This window comes from Mirounga angustirostris, unplaced genomic scaffold, assembly GCF_029215605.1.
Source record: "Mirounga angustirostris isolate CCGP_5_RB_7025 unplaced genomic scaffold, mMirAng1.0.hap1 SCAF_13, whole genome shotgun sequence".
In the NCBI taxonomy this organism is placed as follows: domain Eukaryota; kingdom Metazoa; phylum Chordata; class Mammalia; order Carnivora; family Phocidae; genus Mirounga; species Mirounga angustirostris.
The window spans coordinates 89,983,332-90,001,955 of record NW_026991721.1 but is presented as its reverse complement, the minus strand read 5'-3'; the positions used below and the strand labels follow the sequence as shown (position 1 = coordinate 90,001,955).

Below are 18,624 nucleotides of genomic sequence, written 5' to 3'. Positions count from 1 at the left end.
GTCATCTCTCAGTTCTGTGACCTTGGGCAAATCTCTTAATCTATCTGCTCTTGAGTTTCTTCACCAATAAAAAACATATTATAATTCCTGCTAATAAGTACCATCTGCCCCCAAGATTTTTATGAGGATTAAATGATTTAAATGTGTGAAAGGAATGCATAAACTCTACTGAATTATGCAAATAGCATTAATTATATAAGTAAAGCAACTAAAGTAACTAGAATTTAAATTATTTTTATTTTAGGAAATAAATCTTAGACACAGATGTCTGTCAGTTTAGATTCCCAACAATGAGGATGCACGCTTCTAGAAAACATGTCTAAGATTTGAGTGCTTTGCCACTGTGGGGATACTAGCGCTTTGGTTAAATACCATGATGTGAGCATGTAATAATAATAATAATAATAATAATAATAAACAACACAAGAGTTAACATTTATTGGACACTTGCTATTTACCAGGTCCCACGGTGATTTAAACCTCACGATCCTATGAAGTAGCTACTATAATAATTCCCAAGCTCTAGCTAAGGGAGTCTAGGCTTCCTGTGGTCATATAACTCGCTCAGGGTCACACAGTCAAGATGGAAAACAGACTTAAATAATATGCTTACAGTGCTTTTGTTGATTCACTCAATTATTTAGACATAATTTAGACATTATTTGCTAATTCAGGGCCCAGAATAGTTTCTAATTCATTATAGTTATTATGAGTTATTTGCTAAGGGAATTAGATTTGATTTGGATTTAGTTCTCTTATACTCGCTGAACCCCCCAATTCTTCTCTCCTATCCCCCCAACATAGGTACATCACAGTTTGAATTTCTCAATACTTAATGTTTACTGTACTATGAGTATGTTTCTTTCCTGGTTCTGTTTTCTTTTTTCTAGAGTGAATGCTGTCCCCGTGACTTTCTATGTGCCTCTTCTTAATCACTCTGAGGGGTGGAGTATGACATAAGACGGGAATTTAAGGACAGACTTCTTGGGACCCCAATAGAAAGGATACACAGAGGAGGGGGATCTGGTTCCCCACTCAAATCATTTTTCTTTTGATCTGTGAACATATTATGTTCTATTTCTGGCTTCACCTACTTCTAACCCTGACCTAACCTGAATTTCCCTGAGCTCCTCTGAGTACAGACAAAAGATAGAACTCATCTTTTTTCCCAATTTTATTGAGATAAGCTATATTCCAAGCCTAATCTACCCAATTTTTAAGCTATAAAATTATTCTGATTCCTGAATTTTTCAAGCTAGAAAATTCTCAGTTGATATAATCTAATCTTTCTTTAATGGAACACTGTAGGGAGTCATAGATGCTGACTTTCCAGCATCATGAGGCTTAACCCAACTACCAATTTGGATTCAGTTTCATGTACAAAGAAAATCTAGTTACTGGCATAAATACACAAAGTACTATATTCTACTTCTTTTCTGCTTTTTTACAGTTTTCAATACATACACTCACAAGCATATATAATTTTTCACAGATAAATGTGATAATTTACATCTTTTTTATGGATATATACAATTCCTTGTTTTTTATTTCTTTCCTTCATTTTGGCTACATCATGCATATACCACATGCAAGCATGTAAAACAGTTTCTTCATGGTCTTCTAACTTCTACAACTGGGTGCATTAAAATTCAGTGAGTCGGGGCACATGGGTGGGTCAGTCGGTTAAGCGTCTGCCTTCAGCTCGGGTCATGATCCCAGGGTCCTGGGATCGAGCCCCGCATCAGGCTCCCTGCTCAGTGGGGAGCCGCTTCTCTCTCTCCCTCTGCTGCTCCCCCTGCTTGTGTGCTCTCTCTCTGTCAAATAAATAAAATCTTAAAAAATAAATAAATAAAATTCAGTGAGTCAATCTCCATTAATACTGATATGCGTAACCACACATGCCCTCCTTAATACCCATCACCCATGTTGGCTAATTGAACATAAAAAAAAAAAAAATACTGATATGCATGGCTTGTCAGAGTGCAGACTGTACCCCTTTTTGACCACATGGTACTGTCACCCCAACTACTGCCCTCTGATTTAGCTGGTAACTAACCTCTCCTGCTGTATTGGATCATAGAGCTTCAGGTCCAGGAAAAATCTAAAGTCAATTTCCAGCTGCCTGATGGCAATTCATATTTCTATAGCAACTGAGCATTTGAAAAAAATATTTCCATATGCATTATCCCATTTTGGGTTTACAGAACACCTTAAGAGTTGATATTTTGACTTCTCACTTTGTAGATAAGGACAGGACTTGTCATTCAGTACATGGTATAACTATAACCACACCACGCTGTACTCCCTGGATTTGGGATAATGTCAGCTTTACATTATCATGTTCTGGTGAATATTTTGGGATTGCCTCTATGAAAAAGGAGATTAAATTTCTGAAGCAAAATACACATCCAGACCCAAGAAATGCAACACAAAAAGCTTTATCTCTAAATGTATGAAAAAGACTGTAGGCCTAAAAACTCCAGGCCTTGGCCATTTCCTCTAACCATGCTGATCTCTGAAACACTGCCCAGCTCATCTGACTCCTAACAAACATTGAGTGTAGTGAGAAGAGTAAAACACAGTTCAGTGGGGGCAGATGCTCATACCTGGCCTCCTACCGGGAAGAGAATTGCTGCACAACATACCTCTACAGGGACAGAGTTCATTCTCAGGGGCTGCACAAGGCAGCCAGGGCTCCAGGCCCTCTACTAGAGAGCACCACGGTGGGGAGCCTGGTCTTGATTGCTCTAATATTTCCTACTTCTCAGCTTCACACTCCCGTATACTACTTCATCAGAAACTTGTAATTTATGGATCTCGGCAACTGCTCTATGATTACCCCTAAGGTACCGATGAACTTTGTGTCCGAGACACCATTTGAGGACAGCATGTCACAGCTCTGTTCCTAGCTTGTGTTTGTCAGTGGCTGGGGTTACACGCTGACCACAGCATGCTGTCATCAGGTCTCATCAAGCCAGATCCCAGCTGGTAGTTGTGGTATTTATAATGGGGTTGATTGGTTCGACAATAGACATCGTGCCTGGTATTAAAGTTGTCCTTTTGTGAGTTATTCATCAGCCATTGCTTCTCCCATATACTAGCATGCATGATATTGACGTGACAATTTTCTTTTCGGCTTAATTCAATGTTGTCGTTGCTATTAACAATCTTTGTTTCCTATGCCTTTTCTCTCCAGCATCCTCCACATCAGCGTCAGAGAGGGCGAGTCCAAAGCCCTGAGCAAAACCTCTGAGATTATTCTATGGGTTTGATGCATTCATGCTCAGATTGTTCCCTCTTGGATTGCTTGCTATAGGAGAAGCCATTGAAATACCACATATCATGCAGCCTCTGGAAAACACCACTACACTGTCCTGCAAGAATGGGAGTTAAAAGACCAAATAGTGTCTTAATATTAGTATGAAAATAGTTTTGACCTTATGGACCCCTTAAAAGCTCCTCAGATACTCTCAGGGGTTCCTGGACAACATTTTGAGAACCTATACTTATTATATTCAATAAGACTGACACAAATTTTAAAGTCGAATGGTGTTAACTATCAGTGAAGATGTGGAAATGTGAGAAACTTTATGAGCCGCAGCCATTCTAGAGAGCAATATGATATGACTTAAGACGAGGTAACTATTAAAAAAAAAAAAAAAAAGACGAGGTAACTATATGCTGCCCTATGACCTAAAACTTCCAGGTCCTCCATATATATCCCAATGGAATTCTCTTGAAGGACCAAAAGGGGAAATGTACATTTTCTGTGGCACAAGGAGTACAAGCAAAATGTGTGTTCATCAACAAGCAAATGAGGAGGTAAAATGAAATATTTTGCAGCAGTAAAAACAACAGATTAGCTGTGAACATAGCAACATGAATTGACTTTAGAGGCACAGGGCTGAGTTAAAAAAAAAAAAGAAAGAAAATGAGATATGAAACACAAAATCACTTATGAATATTAAAATTCTAGTACATAGACTTTTGGGTAAAGTGCAGTATGTCATGGCAGGGAATAAAAGGCTATATTAACTATAAAATTATGCTTTTTTAATCAGGATATCAGGAAGCTATGGAAGAAATGAGGACAAGATGAATTAAACTTCCAGAAGGGACAGACCCATTTCGAGGTAAGAGGACAATGTCCAGGAATTTTTACCCTGGAGGAATTTTCTGCTTGTGGGTGCCAACTCACCCTGGACTAGACCAACAGTGAAATCTCCTACACTCTGCGGTATTTAGGAAACAAAAACACTGCACAGGGAAGGAGCCTGCATTCAACTCACTGATACAAACTCACCCAACCCGTCTCTCCTTCAAAACAGGGGCCATATTGTGAAACTAACTACATGCAGTGGGAGGCGAAAGAATTAAGCTGAAATCCTCTAAAGAGGATAATAGAACCTCTCCAGTCTTCCAGAGATTAAGAGACAAAGACCCAACAGACTCCCCATCAAAAATCTGGAAAGATCAGGCTCTAAGATCAGAAAAAATTAAGTTGTGGAATGAATCTTATTAAAACTCCAGCACTGACCTAACTCAGCTCAGTCCCTGATCGGATTCAGTGATGAGCATCTTACCCTCTGTACCTAACAAAAGAAAGGGGAAACATCTCTGGCAAAAGAGAGCATCATCTAGAGCCATCTCTGGTTCTTACAGTTAGTTCTTTTATCCACAATGTTCAGCATATAGTGCAAAAATGACAAGGAGGTAAGACCATTTGCAAAAAGGAGACAGTAGAAGCAGATCTTCAGATCATCCCAATTCTGGAGTTGGCAACAAGGATTTTAAAACAATTCTGATTAATATGATCAAGAAAATAGAGGATGGATGAATTAGATGAAAGTGTGGGGGTTTTCACCAAAAAATTGGGATCCTTAAAAAAGAATAAAATGGAATTTTCTGGAGTGATGAGAACGTTCTAATCTTGAGTAGGTGTGGATTATACCTGTGTATGCATTTGTCAAATTCTGTGTATGCACACTTAAGCTTTGTGCATCATTGTACGTAAATTTTACCTTAAAAGAAACAAACTGTAAACATATTTTAAGTATAATTAGTGATATGCATGGTGAAGTATTTAGAGAAGTATGTGAATATTTGCCATTTACTTTGACATGTACCCAGAAAAATAACATGGATTGATGGGTAGATAGAGGGATGGGTAGATAGATGTGTAAAAAATCAAACACAGTGGGGTGCCTGGGTGGCTCGGTTGTTAAGTGTCTGCCTTCGGCTCAGGTCATGATCCCGGGGTCCTGGGATCAAGCCCCGCATTGGGCTCCCTCCTCAGTGGGAAGCCTGCTTCTTCCTCTCCCACTCCCCCTGCTTGTGTTCCCTCTCGCTGTGTCTCTCTCTGTCAAATAAATAAATAAAATCTTAAAAAAAAAAAATCAAGCAGAGTAAAATATGCTAATGGTAGAAATATTACAGATGTTCACTGTATAAGCTTTCAACTTTGCTTTATATTTAATGTTTTCATGATAAAATATTGCTACAATATAAGGAGAGGATATAATAAATACTGGTATGCAAAATAAATTTGACAATTTGGATGAAAAATGGACAATTTCCTCAAAAATTTAACTAGTCACCTGTAGTGCTTTTAAAACATGCCACATATTTTTTGACACTCCCTTCAAAATGTGGTGCCTAATTCCCCTCCCCTTGAATATGGGCTGGATTTCATGGCTCCCTTCTATTGAATAGGAAAAAAATAGAAACAGCCATTGCAACGTCAGAGGTGAAGTCCTGAAAGGCATTATAGCTTCTTGTTTGATCTATCTGTTGGAGTATCCGCTCTGCGAAAACCAGCTGCCATGTTGCCCCCATGGAGAGGCCCCCGTGATAGGAAATGGAGGCCTCCTGCCAACACCCAATGAGACTCCAGCCAATGATCACTGGGTGCACCTGGATTTGGATCCTCCAGTCCCACCAAAGCCTTTGGTTGTCTGCAACCCCAGTCAACATCTTGACTATAACTTCGTGAGAGATCTTGAGTCAGAACAACCCAGCCAAGCTGCTCTTAAATTTCTGATCTACAGACGCTTTGAGATGAACTTTATGCACCATGGCCATTCTAGAGAACAATATACTACTTAAGATAAAGTGACTATATGCTGCCCTATGACCTAAAACCTCTAGATCCTCCGTATATATCCCAATTGAATTCTCTTGAAGGACCATAAGGGGAAATACACATGTTCAGTGGCACGAGGAGTATAAGCAAAATGAGTGTTCATCAACAGGCAACTGAGGAGGTTAAGTAAATATATGCCTGTTTTAAGCCCTCAGTTTTAGTACAGTTTTTATGCAGCAATAGAAAACTAGTGCATTTAAGCTAATAGAAGAGAGACCAGAAAATCCGAAGTCAAATATTTATTAAGGAAACTGAATCCATTAACTAAAACTTCCCCACAAAGAAAACCCCATGCCTAGATGGCTTCACTTATGAATTCTTGCAAATATTTAGTGAAGAGAATTGACACTGATCTTGCACAAACTTTTCCAGAGAACAAATTAAAAAGAAGTCTTTTCTAATTCTTTTCATAAGGCCAGCATTATGTGCCAGAGTCCTTCCAAGAAAGGAAAACAGGATCAAGCTTGTTCTTTTTTGTAAATATAAATGCAAAATCTTTAACCAAATTTTAACAAACTGAAACCACCGAAAAAAAAAAAGAATAAATGTAGAGCAAAAGAAGCCAAACACAAAAGAATATATCCATATGATGCCATTTCTAGAAAGTATAAAGAAGACAACACTAATGTATGTTATTAGAAGTTAGCATAATGATTATCTTTTGGGAAATTATACTTAGGAAGGAGGACAGAAGTGGCTTCTGGGGTGTTAGCAAGGTTCTAGTTCTTGATCAAAAGAAAGTTTATTGAACTTTATGCTTATGATATGTGCATATCAATGTAAATTATACTCCAACAAAATGTAAAATGATTTAGGCAAAAGAAAATACATACATACAAACCAATAATGAACATTTGGCAAAAACACACACAGTGAAAAGATACAGAAATGAGAGTGTGGAGAGACTAATGGGGAATAGAATAGATCCTGTTCCCATGCCTGGATTATTCCACTTTGCACACAGGGCAGCTGAGAATCAGAGTTGGCCTCTAGCCTGGGGATGGAGAGAGAGGCAGGCCCAGCCTGGACATTTGTGAGCCCAGGAAAAAAACAGTTCAAATAGAGGCCCACAGACCATATACCTAAACATTTTAAAGTTATAAATCAAGCTGTTAAATAAAATATGTTCTATCTGTCTACCTTGTCACACATATACACACACATAATGATAATAATCATTAATGATCAGGATTGCCAGGTTTGAATTTAGAATCCTCAGACTTCCTAGATCCCTTCTTCCCAAACCACCTAAGTCCCACATTGCCAGAAGCCTCACAGTTACATGTGTGGGCACTCCACGACTTTTAAATTCTATCCAGATCCCTACAACAAGCAATTTCTTAAGCCCAGGAGTGCACACCAGCAGCATGATCTACCCTTGGGAGGACGCACCTGAGGAGAAGGCCTGTACCGGCCCTGGAAGCAGGCCGGGGCCACCTCGACAGGGAATTACAGTGTCCCAGGTGCTAGGAGAGTGGCCTACCTCCCAATGGACACTTCCCCCTAGCCCCAGGGACTCTTTGCCTTGTAAGGATACAGCCAAAGGGGTCCAGTGTGAAGGCCAAGGTCAGGTCCTCTCTTGCCAAGTCTAGAGGTGGTGCTAGAGACAAGAGTGCCCTATGCCCAGTGTTTGCTTTTCCACCCACCCAACTCCACCAAGTTGAAATAGAGTTGACATTTGCCCTACACTTTAGTTTACAAGGCACCTTCACATACAATACTCTTAATCAATCCTCACAATCTTGTAAGATTACAACATAATACCATTTGATAGATGAGAATACTGAACCAAAAGTGACTTGCCTAAAGTCACGTAATAAAAAAAAAAAAATGAGTACTGCTAGGTCTACAGTGGGAGACTTTTTCCTCCAAATTTTAAAGGTCATGTTCTTTCCACTATTCAATACTGCCACCCATCCCCCAGCTTTCTAGAGAACTCACGGAGGCTAAAAAAAAAATTGTAAATAGATGGAAACTGTATGTATGTGGCTGAAACACTGTGGGAGAAGACCAAAGGCAGGGAAGGAAATTTAACAGCAAATATAGAGTAGTTTCTGGGAAAGAGCCTGGGCCCAAGGCGAAAATCGTCACGGAGACAAAGAATACAATGTAGGAGCAACAATCCTAGCTAGGTCTTGGGGGCCCCACTCCCACCCTAACCACAAAATGAGGGCCTTCAACAGATTTAAGCAATCTCCACCCAAATTCCACACCAATTACATGGGGGGCCCTGGCTCCACAACCCTCCTTCTCTCCACCACCCCACCAAAAATACTTTATTAATGAGAGGGCAGCATAAAGCCACGGGGCTCCATCTGCTCGGGGACAATCCAGAGAGAGGAGCCTGGCACCAGCCCCGGCTGACGCCCGACCCTCCTCCAGTGAGGACCCACTAAGCTATGCCTCCCTCTAATTACCAGATGCCTGGCTCAGGGCCTGGCCGGTTATTTAGAGAACCAGTGCCTGGTCCTAGCACAGATCCCCGCGAGGCTGGGGCTGCAGGCACTGTCTGCTCAAAGCCAGCTGCCTGAAGAGGCCATCTCCCCACACCACTGTCCTGGGACCCTTCCTGCCGCCGCCGCACCCCAAAGGTCCCTGGCACCATGTCGCTCGCAAACACAGCTGCAGAATACATGCTGTCAGATGCCCTGCTGCCTGACCGCAGAGGCCCCCGCCTCAAAGGACTGCGCCTGGAACTTCCCCTGGACCGCATGGTCAAGTTCATAGCTGTGGGCTTCCCCTTGTTGCTGATGTCCCTGGCATTTGCCCAGGAGTTCTCCTCCGGTAAGTGGCCTCCAAGACCCGGTGTACGAGAGGGGCGCCTGGGTGGCTCAGTCGTTAAGCGTCTGCCTTCGGCTCAGGTCATGATCCCAGGGTCCTGGGATCGAGCCCCACATCGGGCTCCCTGCACCGCTTCTCCCTCTCCTACTCCCCCTGCTTGTGTTCCCTCTCTCACTATGTCTCTCTCTGTCAAATAATAAATAAAATCTTTAAAAAAAAGACCCGGTGTACGAGAGACCCCGCTTTGTTTCCCTCTGTGCCTGGGCTCTGAAGTGAGACAGCTCCCACACTGTCCAGCTTTTGTGACTCTGGCCTGGGCATTCCCTAAAAGGCAGGCGATGCAGGGGTTAAGGGCACCAACAGAGCAGAGGTACCGAAAATTTTGAAAGTCATTTCCCAACTTTTATAATAAAATCATTTAGTTTAAATCTCAGTATTTCATATATTTTATGCATTGCAATAAAATAAACTTTTATTTTGATTTTCATATGGATGAGAGAGATTGGAGTTCCATGTTTTCAGGACCCCGGACCGCTAACGGTCCTAGTCAACCATGCTTTAGACGAGTCTCTTACCATCTCAGCCTTCTCCTACTCTCCCCTTCCCAGGCTTCCGATTTGAGGACATACGTTAAGAGCCTGACATATCATACGTGCTAAATAAATCCATTCCTTCTTCTCCACAGACTGTGGCCACACACGCAAACATGAACAAACACGTATATCTGCTGTTCTAGGCACTAGATTAACTCAGCAAATTTCCTGTTAAAGAAAAGGTAGACTTCCTGAGAACTGGGATTTCTGGCTTTCTTTTCTGGCTGTGCGATTAGCTTCCTATGTTTCCCAAGGGGTTATCTCAACCGTGCACTGCCTCTTCATTCACCCACAAGATGGAAAGAACCATTGGTTCCCATTTCTTTCTCTCTCTAGAGAATGACAGGAAAACAAAACTCTCCCCCCACCGAGCCCACTTTCCTTTCAGCACAACCTGCTCACCCTTTCTCTGGATGTGGGCGCAGAAGCCCAGGCAATTAACCCTCTAAAGTTTAGAACCTAGAAGATGTCAGTCCTCTCAGGAAGGTCTCACCCCCAAACCCAGGAGTGTGGGGCGCCCCCACTGCCCCCGTGTCTGGGAGTCCAGGGGGAGCTCCGAGAGGGAAGAATCCACGTCAAAGGCCAGTCACATGGGCAGGCCTGAGCCAAACAGACCTGTGGTGACTTGGCCGTGTGGCCCCCAGAAACTGGGGCCTGGGATGGAGAAAGTGCCTGCCAGAGATGGAAATTAGCAGAGCTGTGGAGGCAACCCCTGGAAGGCTCTCGGCTGGGTGATCCCTGGGTCCCCATTCCTCCACTCCAGCTCCGGGCTGCTCCCAAGCCATGTTCCTGTTCCAGGGCCTCCCATCCGCTGCTTCTCTCCCAGTAACTTCAGCATCCGGCAGGCCGCCTACGTGGACAGTTCCTGCTGGGACTCGCTTGTTCACCACGAACTGGATGAGCTGGGCCAGCACAAGATGAAGTCCCTGTGGCCTCACAAGGTAAGGTGGGCTGGGCTCCATCCGGCCACTGCGGGGCGGGGCGGGGCGGGGCAGGCCAGAGCCACATCATTGTCTTCTCTCTGGTCTCTTCACCACCCCGCCCCCTGCTTTTTTATTTTCATCATTGACTCCTGTGTTTCTTCAAGCGTCCGGTGATCTTTGGTCGCCCACTTTTATCTGATTGGAAGCTTCGTGCCCATGAGTGAGGCTGGCTGACCAGCCTTCTGATTACAGTGAAGCCTTTGGGCCATTTCACTGGGGAAACCTCAAATATCGGTGTGTGTAATCCTTTATCTTGGGCCGGTCCCCAAGAAGAATCACTGGATCCTTAATCGCGCAGAGGGGGCAGGGGGCAGTGGGTACTAAGCTCAGCTGCCAACCCTCTAGGAACTCAGCTGTGGGTCTCAGCACCTAGTATTCTCTCAACTAACGCAGTTCTCAGTGCTGTTCCCCTGCCCTCAATGGAGCCAAGTGCAAAAGCTCTTTGGTTTAATGTTTCCAAAGAGTGAACCACAAGCCTCTGCCAGGGGATGGAAAGGGCAGTCGCTTGATCAGTGCGTCACGTTACAGGGAGGATCAGTGGGTCTGTTTTTTCAATACTCCTGTTGGCAGCCCCACCTGTATCTCCATTTTCAGAGGTACCTCATATCTGCAATTCCTGGGTCTTTCCAGCTCTGTGGTGCAAAAACAGCTTGCTTGGCCTGCCTCAACTCCCCATCCCGCCCACGGGCCACTGTTTCCTAGCATGATACTGCTTTCCAGTTTGCAATGTTTTATGGCTCTTGTCTTCTGTTTTCCTTGTCCTGATAGAATTAGGTCTTTTTTATCCCCTTATTGTCATTCTTGTGGGGCTTCACGAGGGAGCAGAAGTCATGGGTGTCCAATTCACGATGTTGAATCGGAAGTCACTCATGACGTTTTCCAGTTATGACAGTTTACAAGGCCTCCAAAGGCCACACAGGTCTGGGACCCAGACAAAACCAGAGACTTAATGGAAAGAGTTCATGGGGGTCTCTGTCACAAGTGTTCAAGCGGGATCCAGATGGCAACAAGGTCAAGATATTGCAGAAGGGATTCAAATGTCAGAAAAGAGTTAAAACGGTCTGTCAGGATCGCCTGAGTGCTCTTTATACCCAGATTCCCTGGCTCCACTTCAAACCCACTGAAACAGAATCTCTGGGAGTGAAGTTTATTTTCAAGAAATGCCATTTCTTGAACAGGAATGAAAAGGTTCTGATTTTCTCGAGTGGACTGGTGTAGTTTTCCTAACCTGTCTCTGGTGTTTAGTTCAGAAACACACACACACACCTTTTTCTTCTCTACCTAGCTGCCACCAAATATGCATCCTCCCTCTTTTTCTTCAAACTCTCCTCTAATATAAAAAGCATCCCTACTGCAAGAAAAGCTATAGTCAAGTAGTCTTTAAGGGAATAAGCCCCAAAATCAGACTGCCTAGTTCCCGATTCTGCTCCCCCACCCACGAGATGTGTAACCCTGGCCAGGTCACTTAACCTTCTCGTGCTTCAGTCTCCTTGTCTGTAAGATAGAGATATTAATAGTGCCTGCCCGGCAGCATCCTCCTGATGCTCAGAAGAAACATGCAGGTGAAGCACCTCGCACAAATGTAGCTTCAAAAAGCCTACAACAAGTAGAGTTTTTACTGTGGCCAAAATAGTGGCTTGTCTCAAGTAGCATATTGTCTAGTTGAGAACACAAGACTCCCACGTACCTCAATGTCAGCTTGTGTACATGCATAACAGAAGTGGCCCCCAACGAATTCCAAGGCAGTCCCTGAGGGTGTCGTTTGGCATGACCACGACTGCAGAGATGAAAGGACCACCGCACAGGAGAGGAGTCAGGGAAGGCATGGAGGATGTGGGATTTGACCTCCTCCCCTCAGCGATGTTGGGGCCCCTGGCTGGGCTTTGAAAGCTAACAGACTCTGGATGCCTAGCAATAAGAACTTGGAGCAGTCAAAGAAAGAGAGGTTGATGGAGAATGAAGGTCGCTCTCCCCCAGGATGTGACGCCATGACCACAGTTGGCCGTGCTCTCTGGTTAGCGACCCAGGCTAACATTCATAGGGAACAGGGGGTGTGTTCTCATGTTCTCTCTCTGTCCCCTTCTCCCCTTCTCTCTCCTTCCTTCCCTCCCTCTGTCCTTCTCCCTCCCTTTGCCCTCCCTGGGGTCCTCCACACCTACACAGACTCCAGATCTGAGGAGTGGAGCTGGGGAGCAGAGAGACCCACCATCCCTTCTCCTCTGGGCTTCACTATATTCAGCCAAGTCAGCGGAGAGCCTTAAGTCCTGGGCCTGTGGTGGCTCATTCCCCACCTGCCTCCCCTTTCTGAGGCAGGAAGCAGGGAATGAGACCCCTCACTCAGAGCTCTGTCTACAAGGCCCCTGCACCCTGGGCCTCCCTCCTCAGCTCACTCTCGCCCCACAGGCCCTCCCCTACTCCCTGCTGGCCCTGGCTGTGGTCATGTACCTGCCCATTCTGCTGTGGCAGTATGTGGCGGCGCCGGCCCTCAGCTCAGATCTGCTCTTCATCATCAGCGAACTGGACAAATCCTATAATCGCTCCATCCGCCTGGTGCAGCACATGTTGAAGATCCGGCAGAAGAGCTCAGACCCGCATGATTTCTGGGATGAGATGGAGAAGTGAGTGGCCTCTCCCACCCCTTTCTGAAGGACTCAACTGCACGTTAACACAATATCCTTGTGCAGGGTCATCTTTAAACTCTCCTCTGTACCATCCTTCTCAAGAATCCAGAGTGTTTAAGATACCATCTCACTCACTTTCTATCATTTCTCTACAGGGAGGAGAGAAAGGACTCTTCCTTAGTTGACAGATGAACACCCCGAGTCACAAAGGGACTAATGTCTCTAATGTACCACTTCCATATACCATCCCCCCCGCTCAGACCCTCCCCCCCGTGCCTCCAGAAAAAGACCCAAATTCTCCCAACTATTTTTCCAAGGCCTTCTACACACTGTCACCAACTACTTTTTCACACCTCTGACCACCAAGTGACAGAAACCTCCCACTCCACCCAGGCAGTCTCCTCCTCTTCTCCTGAATAACCATTCATTCACTGAAGCATTCGTGCATCCTTTACTGCATCCCAGGTGCTGTTCTGGGTGCTTCGGACCCATCAGTGTGTGCTGTGTGTGTTGGGGGCAGGGGTGGAGAGGAGACAAAGCTACCCCTACCCATATGGGGCTCACATTCTACTGAGGGGAAACAGACAACAAATAAACACAACACGAAAGCAAATTACATGGCAGAAGATATGTGGTTTGAAGGGGGAAAAATGTAAAGCTGGGTGAGGGGGTCAGAAAAGTTGGAGGGTGGTGGTGTGGTGCAGTTTTAAATCGGGCGGCCAGGGGGCGCCCCACCAAGAGGAGCATTGAGCTGAGACTTGAACGGTATTCTGTCTCGTGTTTGTACACATGCTTTTTCCTCTGGAAAAAGCTCCTCTGCCATCTATCTTTCTGGACTCCATCTACCTCTTGAAGGCCATCTCTAAGACAGTATTCTCTGTAAAGGTTTCCGAACACTGTGGTCCGTGCCATTACCTCTCTCCTAACTTTTACAACACCATGGTTTGTATCCATCATTTTAGCCACAAATCAAGCATGATTTTTATTTCCTATTTGCATATCTTATCTGCCTCTTCCCCACAAGCCAGACCGTAAGCGCCTTCAGAGCTGAGACTGGCTTACATGTGCCTGAACACCACAGGTCTCAACAAATACCTGTTAGCATGTTTATTTTTATAAAATAGGTGAATTGGCCTAAAAATCATCCACAGAGTATACAGACCAAGAACCAGAATGTGGTTATCTAGACTCCCAGTCCAGTGCTAATTCAATAAGCCTATTGCTTCCTAAGAATCCCATTTTAGCTTGAAGGTTTAGTCTGCCTTGCTGGGCAGAAATCGAGTGTGACCATTGGTTATTCACTGATCATTCACTGGGTTGACCACATTGCACTCATTAGTTGGAGAATGAAGATCTACTCACACACCTCATTGGGGAGAGGAGTGGTTATGCTCAGGGAAGGCAGATTTTCATGTGAGCCAAGAACGCCACATCGGACGCACAGATTCCATTACGTCCCCACATGGCTCTCTCAGGATATGGTTCTAAATGGTCTCTCCTAACCCTGCTTCCTTTCTTCCCCTGCCCAGGGCACGGAAAGAACGATACTTCGAATTCCCCTTGCTAGAGCGGTACCTGGCATGTAAGCAGCGCTCACATTCCCTAGTGGCTACCTACCTGCTGAGGAACTCCCTCTTGCTCCTCTTCACCTCAGCCATCTACCTGTACCTTGGCCACTTCCACCTGGATGTCTTCTCCCAAGAGGAATTCAGCTGTTCCGTCAAAACAGGGCTGCTAAGTGATGAGACCCACATGCCCCATCTGATCACGTGCAGGCTGACCTCTCTGTCAGTTTTGCAAATTGCTAGTCTCTCCAGTATAACAATATACACCCTGTTGGTTCCAGTGATAATATACAACCTCACACGACTATGTCGGTGGGACAAACGACTACTATCCGTCTATGAGATGCTCCCAGCTTTTGATCTCCTCAGCAGAAAGATGCTGGGATGCCCTATCAATGACCTCAATGTGATCCTTCTTTTCCTCCGAGCCAACATCTCTGAGCTCATCTCTTTTAGCTGGTTGAGTGTCTTATGTGTTTTGAAGGACACAACCACCCAGAAGCACAACATTGACACAGTGGTCGATTTCATGACATTATTGGCTGGCTTAGAACCCTCAAAACCTAAACATCTCACCCATCGAATAGGTGATGAAAACCCTTAGTTAAGAAACCATGGAGCAAGAAATTTTATGGAAAGTAAAACTCTCCCTCCTTCTTCACAATCCTCACACACTAATGTACAAAAATACCAACTTTAGAAATGCTAAGTGTGGATTCAGCTGAATCATCCATCCTGTATTATGTTTTCCTAAAGGTGAGAAGATAAAATCAACACATGAAAACAAATCTGTAAGTTAGAGCTGAAGAGTCAAAGAATTTAAAAAATTAGGTCTAGAGCATTCTATGAGGATAGAAAAAAAAAAAAAAAGCTAAAACTAAAACTAAACTAAAAGTCTAGACATTCTACAAGGAGAGAAAGTTCCAAAGGCTATTTATGGAGGCAGGTTCTTCTCTGTATATTTACTCCATGGCCCTTCTAGGATGCACACTCAGCTTAACCCAAAGAGCATGTGGGGCAATCTGCCAAGTGAATAAAAACGTGAAATCCCTGGAAACCCTGTGGTGTGGCCTGAAATCCTAGGAACTTGCCAGCTTGCCTCGTGGAAGTCACTGACCCTGCCCAGACCCTGTGTGGCCCGCAGAGTGGGCCAGAAGATAATGATGCAGGAACTTACCTGCTGTTGGGGGTTAGGACAGCATAGAACAAGGCCAGGGCCATGCGTCAGCTGTGGGTGGAGCTATGGTGGTTTTCATCATCTAAACCAGAAACTCACTTCACCAAGGGCTGGGGTTATGGGCTGTGGACTCCTTCATGACTCCTAATGGGTCCAGGTGTGCTTCTAATCCTCCAGGGGATGCTATACCTCCTCCATTTAGAACCAATCACTGAATAGCAACCACTTAGACCTAAATGGGAATGATAGTAAAGTGCTGTTGCCCTTTCTCTCTCTTCTCTGACTCATTATCCCATTTTAGCTTCTAACTTCCATTTCTGTGTCTGGACTTAATGGAACCTTAGTCTGACTTCAGATGCCCCGCTCAGCCCACAATACCATGTTGTCTCTCATTGGATATTTCTTTTTAGAGCTGCATATTTCTTCAGAGAATTTTTGTATAGGCCATTCAGACCCTTCCTCATATAGGTAAGCAGAAAAATTATATTGCTCCCACGCATCTGATGATGCTGAGCCTTTGAATGTGCTGTCTCCCCTGCTCAAGATGCCCTCCTCCGTTCTTCACTGGCCTCCACCAGCTCTCCTTCAGAGTCTGCCCAGCCGTATTTTCTTCTACATGGCTGTTCCCTAACTATCTCCTCCCCTGTTCCCTAACTATGTGCTGCCACATCATTCAATACCTACCTCTGAGATAAAAGTTATTACCCTGTATTAATACTGCCCAGGCACCCAGACAGGTGCCTGGCTTTTCCTCTTAAATAAGTTTCCTAAAAGTTGGGTCATAGTGGGCACTAAATAAATACTCTTCTGAATAAATAAGTGACTGAATGTTGCTTGGCAATGTTATACTGTTTGGAGCGCACGGACCCAGCCCCTAAATAATCTTGTATAAAAAAAAGCTTTAGGGCGCCTGGGTGGCTCAGTCGGTTAAGCGACTGCCTTCGGCTCAGGTCATGATCCTGGAGTCCCGGCATCGAGTCCCGCATCGGGCTCCCCGCTCGGCAGGGAGTCTGCCTCTCTCTCTGACCTTCCCCCCCTCTCATGCTCTCTATCTCTCATTCCCTCTCTCAAATGAATAAATAAAATCTTTAAAAAAAAAAAAAAAGGCTTTGTGCGCAAAGATGCACTTCACAGCAACTGATGACCAAAAACCAAACAACATGGAAGTAATCATGTAAAATTATTATGCCATAACTAGAATATTAAGGATCCGTTTGAAATTATGCTTATAAAGCAGTCGTAATAACACCACAAAATGACTATAATAATGGTAAGTGGAAAAAAAGGAAACCTTGTATTATCTAACATACATAAAAATGCATGAAAGTTTGTTTTTTTTTTGTTTTTTTTTTATTCATGAGAGACAGAGACAGAGAGAGAGGCAGAGGGAGAAGCAGGCTCCCAAGGAGCAGGGAGCCCGATGCGGGACTCGATCCCAGGACCCTGGGATCATGACCTGAGCTGAAGGCAGACGCTTAACCATCTGAGCCACCCAGGCGCCCAAAATGCATGAAAGTATTAACCACACATGTTAAAAACAGCTCACCCTGTGTGGCAACATTATGGATTTTTAAAAATCTTCTTTGTACTATATTTTCTAAATATCTAAAACTTGCACACAGTGTTTTATAAGTTGTAGGGAAATGTTTCTAATGATGAAAAAATATTTTAATTCAAATTCCACTGAAATCCATTGGCCAGAGCAGCTTGAAAACTAAAGCAATGATCACACTTTCCCTCCCACTAGGTATGATACCAGCATATGAAGAGGAATAGTGAAAATAAAGTCAGATCACAAAGCCTGCAAGGACAAAATATAGCTGGACAGCAAATAAATCATGCAGTTGGCAAACAGATTTTAAAAAAGAAAAAAAGAAAAAGACAATCTCTCCCTATCACTCAATTATCTTTTCTCAGGTTCCAAGAAGCAATCTATACTAGCAAAGGTATGATTGTGGGTATTTCGTAGGCTGGAAATATTCCTGGCAGTTTCCAAAAATGATTCTATTATGGCTGCCTTGAGTTATGGTTCTGAAAGCACACTGGCTCCCTGAGGAGTTGCTCTATTAAAACCCAGCCAAGTCCAACAAGGGCAGCCTTCAGTATGGAGGGACATAAAAGAACTTCCCTAAGACTCTGCTGTGTTAAAACCATTTTGTCAGACCCTGTCACTATTTTTTATAGTTTGCAGAAATGACATACCTGGGTCATCAATTCTAAACCTCTCTTTTTGAACGCTGATTATAAGTTACTTATACCCATTAGCGTTACATTTTTCTCCAGTAATTCACTTGTTTTAACTATGTACATAGTTTCCTTAATTTCCATATACAACTCTAGAAGCCTACGTTTTGAATATGTAACTGTAATTATATTTTAGATCAGTAAGAGTACCTTACAACTTAGAACCCTCACTAGCCCCCATTATTCTAAACAGTAGATTCAGTTTTAAACAGGAAAAACCTATGACGCAGAGGCTCACTCAGCTAGTTACGGCATTGCTGGAATAAGCAGGAATACATGCCTTTCATCTTGCAAACCTGAGCCTTTCCCTATACCGCTTCGTAAACAACTGTCTACCCTCCTTATTTGATGATTGTAGATAGACCTCGGCTACAAAGTTAGCTATAAACATACTTGTAGTTTCGTCAAGGAAACGTTTACTGAGTGCCTACTTAGTGCTAGCATGTTATTAAAATTGCGCGTTAGATCTCGTCTTCCCTATTAGAGTCTAACCTGAGGAGGCAGAGGCCTTTTTTTCC

General features: G+C 44.0%; 1 protein-coding gene and 1 pseudogene across 1 annotated transcript; one reads left to right on the top strand and one right to left on the bottom strand.

The window, feature by feature from the left end:
• Nucleotides 1-18,624, bottom strand: part of LOC135362416 (olfactory receptor 8B8-like) — a 111,218-nt pseudogene that overhangs the window by 75,890 nt on the left and 16,704 nt on the right.
• Nucleotides 8,746-15,289, top strand: PANX3 (pannexin 3). Its single transcript, XM_045894803.2, has 4 exons — nt 8,746-8,926; nt 10,315-10,457; nt 12,903-13,117; nt 14,650-15,289. The coding sequence occupies exons 1-4, from the start codon at nt 8,746-8,748 to the stop codon at nt 15,287-15,289; spliced, it is 1,179 nt and encodes a 392-aa protein (XP_045750759.1).

What these genes read in the sequence shown, in the direction of transcription:
- PANX3 (XM_045894803.2), top strand. Translation starts at nt 8,746, where the DNA reads ATGTCGCTCGCAAACACAGCTGCAGAATACATGCTGTCAGATGCCCTG. An exon ending in TGCCCAGGAGTTCTCCTCCG is followed by an intron (nt 8,927 to 10,314) that starts GTAAGTGGCCTC and finishes TTCCTGTTCCAG; the next exon opens with GGCCTCCCATCCGCTGCTTC. An exon ending in TTCTGGGATGAGATGGAGAA is followed by an intron (nt 13,118 to 14,649) that starts GTGAGTGGCCTC and finishes TCCCCTGCCCAG; the next exon opens with GGCACGGAAAGAACGATACT.